The 13,681-nt window shown below is 29.3% G+C and overlaps 1 protein-coding gene across 1 annotated transcript in view; it reads right to left on the bottom strand.

The window, feature by feature from the left end:
• Positions 1-3,811: 3,811 nt before the first annotated feature.
• The window catches only part of LOC100203429 (sushi, von Willebrand factor type A, EGF and pentraxin domain-containing protein 1), a 76,573-nt gene continuing 66,703 nt past the window's right edge, over positions 3,812-13,681 (bottom strand). The window contains exons 33-36 of the mRNA XM_065812283.1: positions 11,348-11,521; positions 10,805-11,140; positions 10,300-10,491; positions 3,812-4,119 (exon numbers count right to left, since the gene is read on the bottom strand). Coding sequence (XP_065668355.1) covers positions 3,962-4,119; positions 10,300-10,491; positions 10,805-11,140; positions 11,348-11,521 — 860 coding nt within the window. The 3' untranslated portion in view covers positions 3,812-3,961. The remainder of the gene's footprint in view (positions 4,120-10,299; positions 10,492-10,804; positions 11,141-11,347; positions 11,522-13,681) is intronic.

The following is a 13,681-nucleotide window of genomic DNA, read 5'->3' as shown; positions in this document are numbered from 1 at the left end:
CAATGAACTGGGATAAACTCTGGATACGTAGGATCACTATTTAGTAAACCCCATAAGCCCAATGTGTTTTCCAACCATTGCTGTTGCACCATCTGTAGCAACACTAACAAGCTTGTTATTAGGAGCATTGGCTTTCACCAGAACAATTCAAGGGCTTCCTTTAAATCAATTCCATGAGTTATGTCTTTTAGCTCTACTAAATCTAGCAACTCTTTTTTCACAAGTACATCATACACAAGTTACATATCTAACAAATACTGCCATTTGAGGTTTATCTTGAATATCTGTTGATTCGTCCAATGCTAAACTGAATACTTCACAATTTTATAAGTTATTTAACAAATGCTGTTCAACTTCGACACTAATCTCAGATATGCATCTTTCAGTTGTATGTCGAGAAACAGAAATACTTGAAATTAGCCTTTGAATTTGCTATTATTAGGATCTAAAACTGAGATCACATCAAAAAGGTTTTGTTTTACAAACTCTCCATCGGTGTAAGGATGTTTACTTTTTGCAACGTTCTAAGCTATAATAAAACTTGCTTCTGTTGTAATATTTGATTCTTTACTGGAAGATGAAATATTCATTTGTTGATTTTTAAATATTGTTTTAAGCAACTCGATTTTATTTTTTCTATGACATGAATTTAATGGGTATTTGTCAGCAGCCGTGTTCTCATCTCTCCGTTAAGCTTAATGGAGCGTTAGTCAAAAGTTTCTTTTTAATTACATTAATAAAAAATTTATTTAAAATTATGATTTTTTAAACATAAATGTTTTATTTTGGTATAAGTTTTATTTTAACGAATTTATATAAATTTTCGTCATTTCTTTACTTAAAAATATTGTAATGAAATTTCAAACAAAAGCTCCGTTATGCTTAACGGAGAGAAGAGAATACGGCCGCAGAAAAACATGTTTTGTTTCATAGTGACGTTTAACATTACATGTCTTATTATGAGCAAGTTCAGTATTGCAAATTAAACACATAGGGTTATTTTTTTTTTCAATAAATGCGTATTTTTCTGTCCAATCACCATGAAATAATCTGTTCTCACCTTCAATTTTTCTTTTCTTATTTTTATTGTGACCTTTTATTTTTTTCTTTCCTTACTTTTATTGTGACCATGAAATAATCTGTTCTCATTTTCAATTTTTCTTTCCTTACTATAATCGCCATTTTTGCTATTTCCATTTTTCAAACGATATGTCTTCCGGCCAATGATATATTATATAACTAGATGTCTAACTTCGATCCGCTTTTTGCCCTTTTTACAAATGGTGGATTAAACTTGTAAACAAATATTTTTAACTTTTCTTTTCTTAAATGAAGTAAATATATTTTAAACTTAAATACTATTTACGTAAAAATGTTAAGCGAAAATTATAATACTTGTAAATTAATAATTTATGATTCCTTAATTTATTTTCGATTAAAAAGGGATTAAAGTTTTGAATAGAAAAGTAAAACGACAGACGCTTTTGAAGCATTTTTATGAATTAAAATACTTTTTAATAAACATAGGCTCATAAAAAAAACTTATAAAAGAATTTTACAATTATTAAAATTTGTTTTTAAATTATCTTTAATTTATTGGGAACTTTTGACTTGCATTTTTAACTTTTATTCCACACTTCGGCTTCAGCTTTTGCCCTTTTTACAAATGGCGGACTATTGTTATAAACAAAAAAACGGCTTCATTTTTTGTCCAATAAAATCCCGGAAGTTAGACATCTAGTTATAAAATATCATTGCTTCCGGTTATATTTTATTAAAAGTTTTTATTATTAGTCAATCAATAAAACTTTTGAAAAGAGCTGCATTCGGCTCGAGAGCTGCAATCACGTTCTAAGAGCCGCTATTTGGCCATTCCTGTTATAGAATACACATCTCTCAACATCAAGCACCTCAGTGTATTTTCTAAGTAAGGTGTAGACACATATACCGGGTTTTGCATCCATTTAAATCAAATACGACATCCATTTAAAATTAAAATAAATTCCATTAAATTAAAATAAATTAATATAATATTAAAAAAGAAAATTTAAATAGATATATAAAACTTTTTTTTTAAAAAAATATAGAATTTTGAGATTGCGCATGCGTTAATTGTTTTAATTGAAAATTAGGATTGCTTTAATTAAAATCACGATTGTCACAATGTTTTAAATGAATGTCATGGTTGTTTTAAATGGATGTCATGTTTGTTTTAAATGGATGCAAAACCGGTAATTTGTTAAGATCAATTTTAACTAAGAAAATACTAGAGTTGCAATCTCAAAAAGCGTCCGTGGAGAAGTGCATATTATTAGGCAGTCCCCGTTGAGATCGCAACTCACAGGTTCAGGACCGCTGCACTAGTTACTGAATATTTAACTATTTTCACCAAGGTCAATCTTATCTGTTACAATGGTACACCAGAGAAAGATTGGTTTAAGCTTTTTATAGGCCGATGGAATCATAAGTTAGACTCATGAGAGCAGTAAGTAATATTTATTACTCAGAATCGCTCATTGCTATTTAGAAATAGTCGCTAAGTATTACAACACACTGCGACACGAATCGATATCAGCAAAAACACTTCAAATCATTAATGGAACTTTGATAAAATTGGCTTCTCTGGTTATCAAGGAAGTAATGGATTGTTTACATACGTGTTGCTAAATCATTTAATTTAGCAACACGTGGTGAGCAGAAAACAAGGTGAGCAGAAAATAAATCAAACAACAACAGAGACTCCAACAATACCAATGGAAACAAACAGTGCAATAAGTGTCGTGAAGTTTAGGCGAAGCTTTAACAAAATAGTGAGTAGTATCAGTTCAAAAATTTAAAGTACGAAGTTTGCCATATCAAAGTGCCTCACATGTTACAACTCAACTCAACCCTCAAAACCTCACAAAGACTCAACTTGTCACAAGAATAAATTTTATTACTATATTGATCGTTTTAATTTTTATTAATGGTAGTTTTTTTAGTTGTCATAACTGGTTACTTTTTTTAAGTGTTCTTTCAATTAACCATCACATAATTCTTGCGTTCAATTCATTCTTTCCAAATTTAAGGCTAAAATAATTTTTTTTCTTTTAAATTTAATAAAGTTTCTTAAAAATAAGTTTTATTTGATTTGTATATATTTAAATACAGCATAAAATTTTCTACAACTTAGAGAAAAAAAATCTGTTTCCTACCGAATAATAAAAAAAAAAGCTCATTTGACCCCATTTTTCTTTAGTTAATTTGGTTGTCCTTAATAATATTAATGTTAATTTCGATCATTTCATTCCATATCTTGCTTATTTTAGATTTCAATTTAATGAAAAATTTCAAAGCTGCAGCAAAATTATTTTAGCAGATTGCAAATAAACATATTTTTCTATATCACTTTCGTCACAGCAAATATTATTTGAAGAAATAAAAATTTGATTTACGGAAACTTTTTTATTTTGGTCATCGTCTTATTTTTTTACGGAACGTAAAAATAATACGATGACCAAAATAAACATTTTACGCCAGTATTAAGATTAAACTTTTCATTTACAACAAAGGAATAGCGTTATGGGTTCCAACCTTCTAATCTATGCAGCAGAATATTATGTTTTAGCGATCTACCAATGCGCGGCTATTAAAGTTTTATTTGGATTAAGCTCTCATTTTTAAAACTATGCAATGTGAGTTGTTTTTGTTGGTTGAATACAAGTTCAGTCACCAAAATTCATCTTTTTACATTTTTTATCAATTCAATTATTTTATTCTAAAACGTCCTTATTTCACTCTCCAGACGCATCCTTATTTACAAATTAGAACATTTCTATTGACAACCTGCATTTAAGTATTCGTTTTTACATTAAAATTGAAAATGCCAAACTAAATACACGTTAATAAACATGAAACGATAAAAGTAAATAAACTCAAAAGTGCAAAGATAATTTATATTAATAAAGATTGAAAACTCATTTTAAGCATTCATTGTTCCAGTTCTTTTTTTGACAACAGCTTTAAACCCAACATTTGAGTGAAAATCATCAGACGAGAATTTCAAGTACATGATTCCGGTTGAATCAATAGTTAAAAAACTGCCACGATTACCTGACCATGTTCCTATTTTGGCGTGCGCTACAAAAAAAAAAAGAGAGAAAAAACATTTAACTTTTAATTCCGGGGGTTGTATTAATTGTTGTATTTCAAAGAAAGAAGAGGGAGAGGGTTAATGATGATTGTAGGTGAGATAAAAATAATTTATTTAAAAAAACTTATTATTCTTTTATAAAAATAACAACTATTGGCAAAAAAAAAATAATTTTTTGTATATTCCCAAAATGTAGATTAAAAGAAGATTAAGAAAGGGTTTAAAGCGAAAAAAAAAGGTTTACCACTCAAAACAAAAATGAGCAGACAGAACATAAATAAAAATATATTTTTTTAAAAATAATTGTTAATTTTTTGAATGATTTTCAATTTTAATTAACATTTTTTCTTAAATTAAAAAGCGTAAAAAACAAAACAAAAAAAAAACACAAAAAAACAACAACAACGAACAAAAAAGCCACCGATTTTCGTACATAACAAATTGTTAATGAATTTCCGTCTCTAAAGAAATTGTGCACGTATGCACAAACGATGAATAATAAAATCGGAAAATCTGAAAGTTTTAAAAAGCTTTATGGAAAAATTTTAAGTTAAAAATGATGAATACTCTGTAAAAGACGACTGACCTTCTATTTATGCCCTTTCTAATATGTTCACTTTTGCTCATATAGATACTATGAAAGTTCCTACAGCTATAGTAACAGTTGCTACTGTTTCTTCAGCTATACAGTTTCTACTGTTCATAAAGTAATTAGTAACAGTTGCTACTTTTCATTAAGTTACACACTCGCAAGACTTTCACGTGGTGACAATTTAGTAACATTATGTATATATGTTGTTGTACACATTAAATATGATAATAATCGACATCTCACATGATTTACAAGCTCAAATCTAGAATGTTGAAGTAACTTCAATATTTTTATTTTCAAACCTTTGCCAACCTTCTGCATAAATCTTATTTTCGTATGAGACAGAGTAATGATTTGCAAAAAATGTAAACCAATAATCTGAAAAGGATTTCTTTAATGAAAAATGAAGTTCTACTGTTTTTGGTTAACTATTTTTTTACAGCACTCCCTAGTATCAGAAATATTTTTGTTCATTTTTATTATTTAGTTTCAACAAGTAAAGGTGGTACAATAAATAAAATTCTATAAAATTCAATTGGGCAATGTTTAGGAATTGTTCTGAAAAGATATTGACAGGGATTAAATATTTTTTTCAATTTTCAACTATAACACCTGCAACAATTAAAATGAATTTGATATATTATTAATAATTGATCTAAATATAGTTTGTTTTTAGTTTATTGGTTTATATGTTATAAATGTTTAATAAATAAACCATTTAACTTTTGAATAATTTGATTTAAATAAATAGTTTCTTTTGTGTACTTTCAAATAAATATTTAATCTCCATGTTTATATTCCGATGGCACCATTCAAAAATCTTGACCTCTCCTCATAAAAAATTAGGAATACCACAAAAGAAAAAGCCAACAGATGTGAAAACAAAATTAAAAAAAAAATGACAACTTGATGGCCTGTAAAAGTCAAACTTGCTGTTTTCAATGTTAACAAATATTAATTACTAATATGCCTATAAAATTATTATGAAATGATGCAAGGTTGTTAATTTTATAAAAAATCTTTACATATACTTTTTTTTTCTTTAACATTCTTTATTTTCCTAAAAATTTTCTAGTGTCAATATTGTCTTTAATAAATAATTGATCAATCTCTTTTTCCTTATCCATTTGTATTATTATCCATTAAATACAGTTTTTTTTTATGACTTCGGTTCAAATACATATAATTTTGCTGGTCCCTCTAACTTTCACCTTCTTTTTTACACAGATAATTTTAAAACTTATTTCCAACAAATCCTAATCACTTTAACTTTGCTCAAGAAAGCATGGAAGTTTTTTTTTAACTGCTTAGAAGTTTTTTTCTTAATCTCAATCCACTACTTACATTTTTACTTCTGAAAGGTTTTTTTTTTTGCCATATCAACACTAAAGCTTATTATTATTCTTAAATTCTTTAATCATATTTTATCTCGAAAGCTCCAGAGACATTTAAAAATAGCATTATCAACCTAATATTTAATTTTCTTGTAAGATATTAACTCTAAAGAATATAAATGAAAAAAAAACTTAAAATGTCTTTTTTTTTTCTCCAACATCTTCGCTTCCAATAAGGTTGCAAGCAACCACTATTAGAGTTGGAAGTTACTGCAAGAGAAAAGATGAAGTTTATAGAGAAAGATAAAAATGGAACTTAAAATATTGCAAATTATATGAATCAGGAAAACAAGATGAAGGAAGCGAATTCCAAAGAACTGATGTTCGAGGAAAAAAACTAGACAAATAAGTGTTTTTGGAGCACTTAGGAACAGTCACAGAAAAAGGATGTTACTTAATAGAATGACAGGTAACACAAGAATGAATTTTAGTAGATGGCACAAGAGACGCTAGCTCTTTAGAGCAGTGCCCATAATAGTATTTGTATAAAAGAGAAAAAAAAGCAACATTACGATGATGTGATAATGGCTGGAGGTTGGCTGCAAGAGCAGGTCCAACTATGTTTACAATACATTTTTGCACCTTGTCTAAAAGAGAAAGGGCGTCATTGGAAGATCCGCTCCAGATATGGCAACAGTATTCCATGCAAAGACGAATTTGTGATTTATAGAGATAAAGAATAGAATCTGGAGTAAGAAACTGTTGAGCATGATAAAGAGATGCAACCTTAGCAGATGCTAATTTTGCAATGGATTTGATATATGGTTTCCAAGCACGAGTTAATCCTAGAAGATGAGGAGTAGATGACTCATCGAGTACATTACCATTCATAAATATAAGAAGATCTAAATTATTGCAGTAATGATTAGCTGAAAAAAATTGTGTTTTATCTGAATTAAAGTTCACCAGCCACTGTGAGGCCCATGCTGTAGCAGAAGTAAAATCCTTTTTTAAGCTCAACGCCCTTCAAGCAATCAGAGAGTGTTGGCTACTTACCATGACAAGAATAAATGGTAGTATCATCAGCAAACAATTCCATCTTAGATATGAGAATATCTGGAAGATTGTTAATGTATATTAAAAAGGGTATAGGGCCAAGGATAGAGCCTTGAGGAACTCTTGAAATTACAGGATATGAAGAAGAGTGCTGTCCATCGTTGACAACTTTTATACTATGATTGGAAAGAAAGGATTCAATAATCTTAAAGATGTTACCTTATACACTATAAGAAGAAAGCTTATGAAGATGACCAGCATGCCAAACTTTATCATGCCAAGCTTTAGAAATGGCAAGTGCAATTGCCTTAACCTCTCCACCTCTATCAAATGTATGATAAAACCTATTGGTTATTAATTTAGAAAATCGGCTGTAGAACAAGAAGATCGAAATCCATATTGATGATCAGAAAAATATTAGATTCAAGATGAGAGATTAAGTGTTTGTTAATTAAAGATTCGAAAATCTTGCCTATGACAGGAAGAAAACTAATGGGACGGTAGTTAGACAAGTCAGATCCCTCTCCAGAATTTTTGAAAATAGGGATAACAAATGCCGCTTTCCAGCATGCCAGAAAACAAGACTCCAATAAGCACTTGTAAAATACTTTTGAAAGTATAGACGACAACTATGGAGTAAACTTCTGCAAGACTACAACAGGTAGTCTGGAGTGATACCAATGTCAAGCAATAATTCAACCTGTTTGTCTGCTATATCAGGTAGAACGCAACTAGTGAAATCAAGCGATGATATTCATGAAAAGTTCTTAGCAAACAATTCAGCTTTATGTCTTTATGTGAGGTGACAAAATCTGAACCATACAAGAGAGGTGAAATAACAGATTTGACTTTATTATTGATACTGTTAAATATTCTCCAGAAGTCAAAAGACCCTAATTTTTGAGATGAAATACAAGATTTCATAACCTGAGAATAGCGGGGTTTGGCATTAGAAAAAACCTCTTTACAATGGTTACAAGCAAAAGTAAACAGACAGCTGTTTTTTGCTGATAGATATGGAAGTAATGGATTCGATTGAAAATACCAGCAGCACAATGTGAGGTAAATTAAGGAGAAGATAACAAGAGAGGGCTCGGTCAATTCGATCAGAAATAATATGGAAAAGAGTAATCTTGAGATGAAGGGAGTGATATAGAACAAAGAGAAAGATGCTAAGCGAAAGCATATAAAAGAATAGTCGGTGGATTTAAACCTAGTTTACCAACAAATGGATGAATTCTTACGAATGTAAATGCCCAGGCCAAGCATGTGGCTGCTGAAGTCTTTATGAAGATAACCATCAGCACTAAGATTACAAGATGAGACAGCTAAACTCAAACTAGTCTCACAAAGAGCAAGTAGGTCTGGTGAACTTTGCAAGAAATAAGACTCAATAGAAGAAAAGTTACTTCGAAGACCATGAATATTAGTGAATGATAGGTTTAGAGAACTTGGTGATGACGATGGTTTTTTGTTTTTTACAGTTTTTGGTATTTTAGTCATTTTTAAATTTGTTAAAAAACTTGACTCAAAGCATAGACTATTTAATAGCCCAAGCAATTGCCTCATTACTATTAATAAACCCTAAGCCATAACAAAGGGCATGGATGGTGTCCCTGTTTGCACTTTTGGTGTGCATTGTCGAGGGCACATTTGGAATGTGCCCTCGACAATGCACACCTAAAGTACAAACATGGACACCATCCATGCGCAACATGGCACTGTTAGTACTCTAATATTTTTTGTTGATGGAATCAGCCTCTCTAAGAGCTACCACAGAGTTCAAGAAACCTGACTAACAGCCAGCCTCAAAACCATAAAACTGAGTTTTAGAGCTGTACCCTCATTAGGAGATAATAGAATGAGTTAACTAGTCATAAACACAAGCAAAACCCATGCATTGAGTCAAGAAGATCCAGCACTCGGTGTAGTTAAGGCAATTTTAAAATATTATAGTGTCTGTATGATATTTTGTAGACTTCAACATATTCCGTTAAATGATCAGGTCTGTGAATTATTAAAAGACGATAAGTTGATAAATTTTGCGGTATCATAAAATATAAAAGTTTATTGCAAAAAAATCCATACCAAAGATTCTTTTTTTAAAAAAAAATCTTCTTAAAATCACAATCGCTTGTCCAAATTTTAATAAGATTTTAAATAAATACGTTTTTTAGGTGAAATGAACATTATAGTTTAACAATATGATCTGTTCTGACCGTTTATTGGCAATTTTTCTTAGTTATGAGCTCTTTTTTAGTTGGAATTCAAGTATTTTTTGTGAAAATTAATAGAAATATTGTGTTTTGACAACTATATATAGCTGGTATACGTCAGAACTGATTAGAACTAGGATTGATAGTAAATTAAGGAACTTTTTCAAAAGATTTTAACTAAATTCAAGTTAACGCCGATGAGCAGAATTGATCTGTGAATTTAGATTCACTATTACGGGTTGTAGAAAGGTTTTAAAAATTATATTAAAAAAAGAAAAATTTCTTTAAATTAAAAAAACCTGAAGTAAAAAAAATTATACCATCTAAAGCTCTTGTTTGAACATAATACGCTGATAAAACCATGCTAATTACAAATAAAAGAATTCGAATAATTTGTAAACCGCCTTACCTACACAGAGCATTCAACATTCTAAACTGGAAACAATGTATTATGAGTTTGTCTGCGCCAGCCTAATAGATAAAGAAGGGGTCCAAGGGTGGTCAACAGATAGAATCTGTTTACCTCATCTTATATCCTCTAACTCATCTCTTAATTCTAAGAAGGAGACTCTTTCTGACCCCTTTAATAGATAGGTGAGTTCTTATCAGACATTTTAATTACTCATGCTTCTGTGACTTAAGGTCTTTCTAATTTACAAAAATCACCAGCCTATGGGTTAGACAACATTCATATCATTGTCTTGAAATACATTTTTCCTTTTATGCAAAATACTTCTAAATCCTAAATACAAAATTTATATTATGGCGGTTATGTTAACTATTATTAAAAACAACATTAAATAAAAAGATATATTCTTTTTATTCTTTATTGCTTCTTGGTTTATGCTCCTTAAAAAGAGAACGTTAGCTCATTATAGATTTATGTTCCCATTAAAAGAGAATTTTAAAAATGTAATTTCAACTTTTGAAAGAGATAATTTTTATTCAAATATTCAAAAAAATTCAAACCTGACAAACTAGTCACAGAGCTCCATGCTTCTAATTCATCGCGTTGATCTGTATTAAATTGTTCAAAAGCCAACACAATATTATTGTTAGGCAGCACCACTTGCCATGTGCAAATAATTCCATTTGGGTAATTAGAAGGATAGTTAGGCGTTGTAATAACTTGTCCAATAGTGGTGATGTGACCTCCACATTCTAGAGAACAACCAAATCATATAGAACAAGCAATTTTAATATATATATATATATATATATTAATTATTAAAAATTGTAAACAATCTTTAATTTACAAAAATCTGAAATTTGAAAAACAATTCCAGATTATCATATAAAAAATATCAAAATAAATATCAAAGTACCAAAGTAAAGCATCAAAGTATCAAAGTAAAGTATCAAAGTATCAAAGTAAAGTATCAAAGTATCAAAGTAAAGTTTCAAAGTAAAGTATTAAAGTATCAAAGTAAAGTTTCAAAGTATTAAAGTAAAGTATCAAAGTATCAAAATAAACCTGAGAATGTATAATCAGCTATAAAACCATCTGCAGAGTTTTCACCAGTTGTTACAAATCTTGCATCAATTACATTTGATGATGAAGTAATGCGAATCGATTGTGGGATTGCACCATGCAGTACTGTAAGTAAATTTTGTGATACTCCATCAAAAATTTCAAGCCTGTCATTTGGACCAACAGTTTTTAATGTGCGCACATCAAGCACAGCTTTTTTATTTAATGGCATTACAATGTTCCAGCGACAGTACTCTTGATTAGAATATGAATTCGGATAATTTGGTGATGTTATAGTTCCTGATGGACCAACTAATTTTTGTGAACCACATAAGCCAACTGAATTCAATTAAACAAAAGTTATCATTAACAGTCAAATAAATAAACAAAATTCAACAACTATCATTAACAGTCAAATAATTAAAGATAAAAAGACAATCAAAAATTAAAATAATATTAAAATAAAAAAAATTAAAAACTTTGTTTTTCAATCCATCCTACTAGTTATGATAATTTTATGAACTGATTAACTAAATCTGCATATACCTTTACATTGTGGTAACAAATCACTCCATACACCATTCAAACCACAAACAATAGACCGAGCACCTTTTAGTGAGTATCCAGCATTGCAATCAAATAGAACTGTACCATTAATTGAAAAACTATTTCCAAGGCGTAAGCCATTTTCAGGAAAACCTGGGTCTCCACAAGTTATTTCTAAAAATGGTAAAAGAAAAAGAAAGTTTTAATACAATATAATGAAATGTAAAGAACTTAATGTCTCTTCTAATAATAAAGATTTAGTGTAAGCTAAATGTAAGAATCTAGAGCTATCTTAGTAAGACATCACTGATGACACTGATGAAAAAGAGTCACTGATGACATCTTACTAAAATAGCCATAGATAGCAGCTTCAGTCATCAGTTTAGAGGTTTTTTTTCTATTTTAATTCACTTCCAAAAAAGCTGCAAGCAACCACTATTGAGTTTAGAGTTACTAGAAGAAAAAAAAGAAGTTATAGATTTAAGAAGTTAGGGCAAGGAAACTGTTGACAGAAGACTTGAAAACTTGTAGGTTGTATAAATCAGGAAAACATAAAGTTGGGAGAGAGTTTCAAAGGGTTGAAGTGTGGGGAAAAAAACTAGAGGAATAAAAGTTTTTAGAGCATGCAGGGACAGATACAGTAAAAGAATGAGACTTTGCTGAATGGTGAGTCAAGCAGGAATGAGCTTAAGTTAGTGGAACTAGAGATGATAGCTCTTTTGAGCAGCGATGATGATAATATTTGTAGAATAGAGAAAAAGATGCAACTTTACGACAATGGGAGAGAGGCTCATGCTTGGCAAATAGAGTGGGTCCAACTACATTCATAATGCATTTTTGGACTTAGTCTAGAAGAGAAAGAGCATCATTAGAAGGGATGAATAAAAAATTTGTAGAGGAGGAGAATGGAATCAAGAGTAAGAAAATAGCAAGCACAATAAACAGAAGCAACCTTAGTAAGTGCTAATTTAGCAATTGATTGAATATATGGTTTCAATGAAAGGTCAGTATTGAATGACAATTAAACAAGAAATAAAAAAGAGAACTCAGTGAGAGGGTTGCCATTCATTAATATAGGAATAGTATTGCAAAAGTTATTTGCAGTAATTAACTTAGTTTTGTTGGAGTTAAGGTTCACAAAACAATACAAGTCCCAATCTGTTACAGAAGTGAGATCAGATTCAAGATCAGCTGCCTGATCTAAACAATCGAAAAGATAAGAGTTTTTGTCACGGCAGGAGTATAAAGTTGAGTTATCAGCAAAAAGAGCTACTTTTGATGTAAGATTGTCAGGAAGATCATTAATGTAGATAAGAAACAAAACAGGATCAGGGATAGAACATTGAGGCACCCAGAAGTTAATGGAAATGAAGACAAGTGTTCGAAGATAACTTTAATAAAGTGTTTAGAAAGAAATGATAATCTCAAAAAACTAATATATATATACATATATATATATATATATATATATATATATATATATATATATATATATATATATATATATATATATGTATATATATATATATATATATATGTATATATATATTAGTTTTTTGAGATTATATATATATATATAAATGTATATATATATATATATATATACACATATATATATATACATATATATATATATATATATATATATATATATATATATATATATATATATATATATATATATATATATATATATGTATATATATATATATATATATATAATGCGGTAGTGGTGTAGTGGTAAAGCGCTCGCTTCATAAGCGAGAGGTTCCGAGTTTGATCCCCACCACGTCCCTGGTAGTACAGCGCTCAACTTGTTTCTCCGCGCAGCGACCTTGTTCCTCAAGGTTCGTGTTTCGGAGTAATAGAGTTGAGAGAGGGTTATAACCACTATAAAGTAGCCTCCTCATCTGTAGTGGCTTTATCGGCCTTGAGGAGGTGAAAAACAAAAAATATATATATATATATATGTATATATATATATATATATATACACACTAAAAAAAAAAGGTAGAAATTTCTACCTTAGGGTAGGATATGTGATATACCCTTAGTAAGGTATAATTTTCTACCTTTTAAGGTAGAAAATTATATTAAAAAGCAATTATTTGTCATACATTTTTCTAACTTAAAGGTACAATTTTCTACCTTATAAGGTAGAAAATTATACCTTACTAAGGGTATATCACATATCCTACCTTAACTAAAAATTTCTACCTTTAACTTTTAGTGTGTACATATACATATATATATATATATATATATATATATATATATATATATATATATATATATATATATATATACATATATATATATATATATATATATATA

Source organism: Hydra vulgaris, chromosome 12 (genome assembly GCF_038396675.1).
Source record: "Hydra vulgaris chromosome 12, alternate assembly HydraT2T_AEP".
Classification (NCBI taxonomy): Eukaryota; Metazoa; Cnidaria; class Hydrozoa; order Anthoathecata; family Hydridae; genus Hydra; species Hydra vulgaris.
This window is presented reverse-complemented; position numbering and strand designations above follow the sequence as displayed.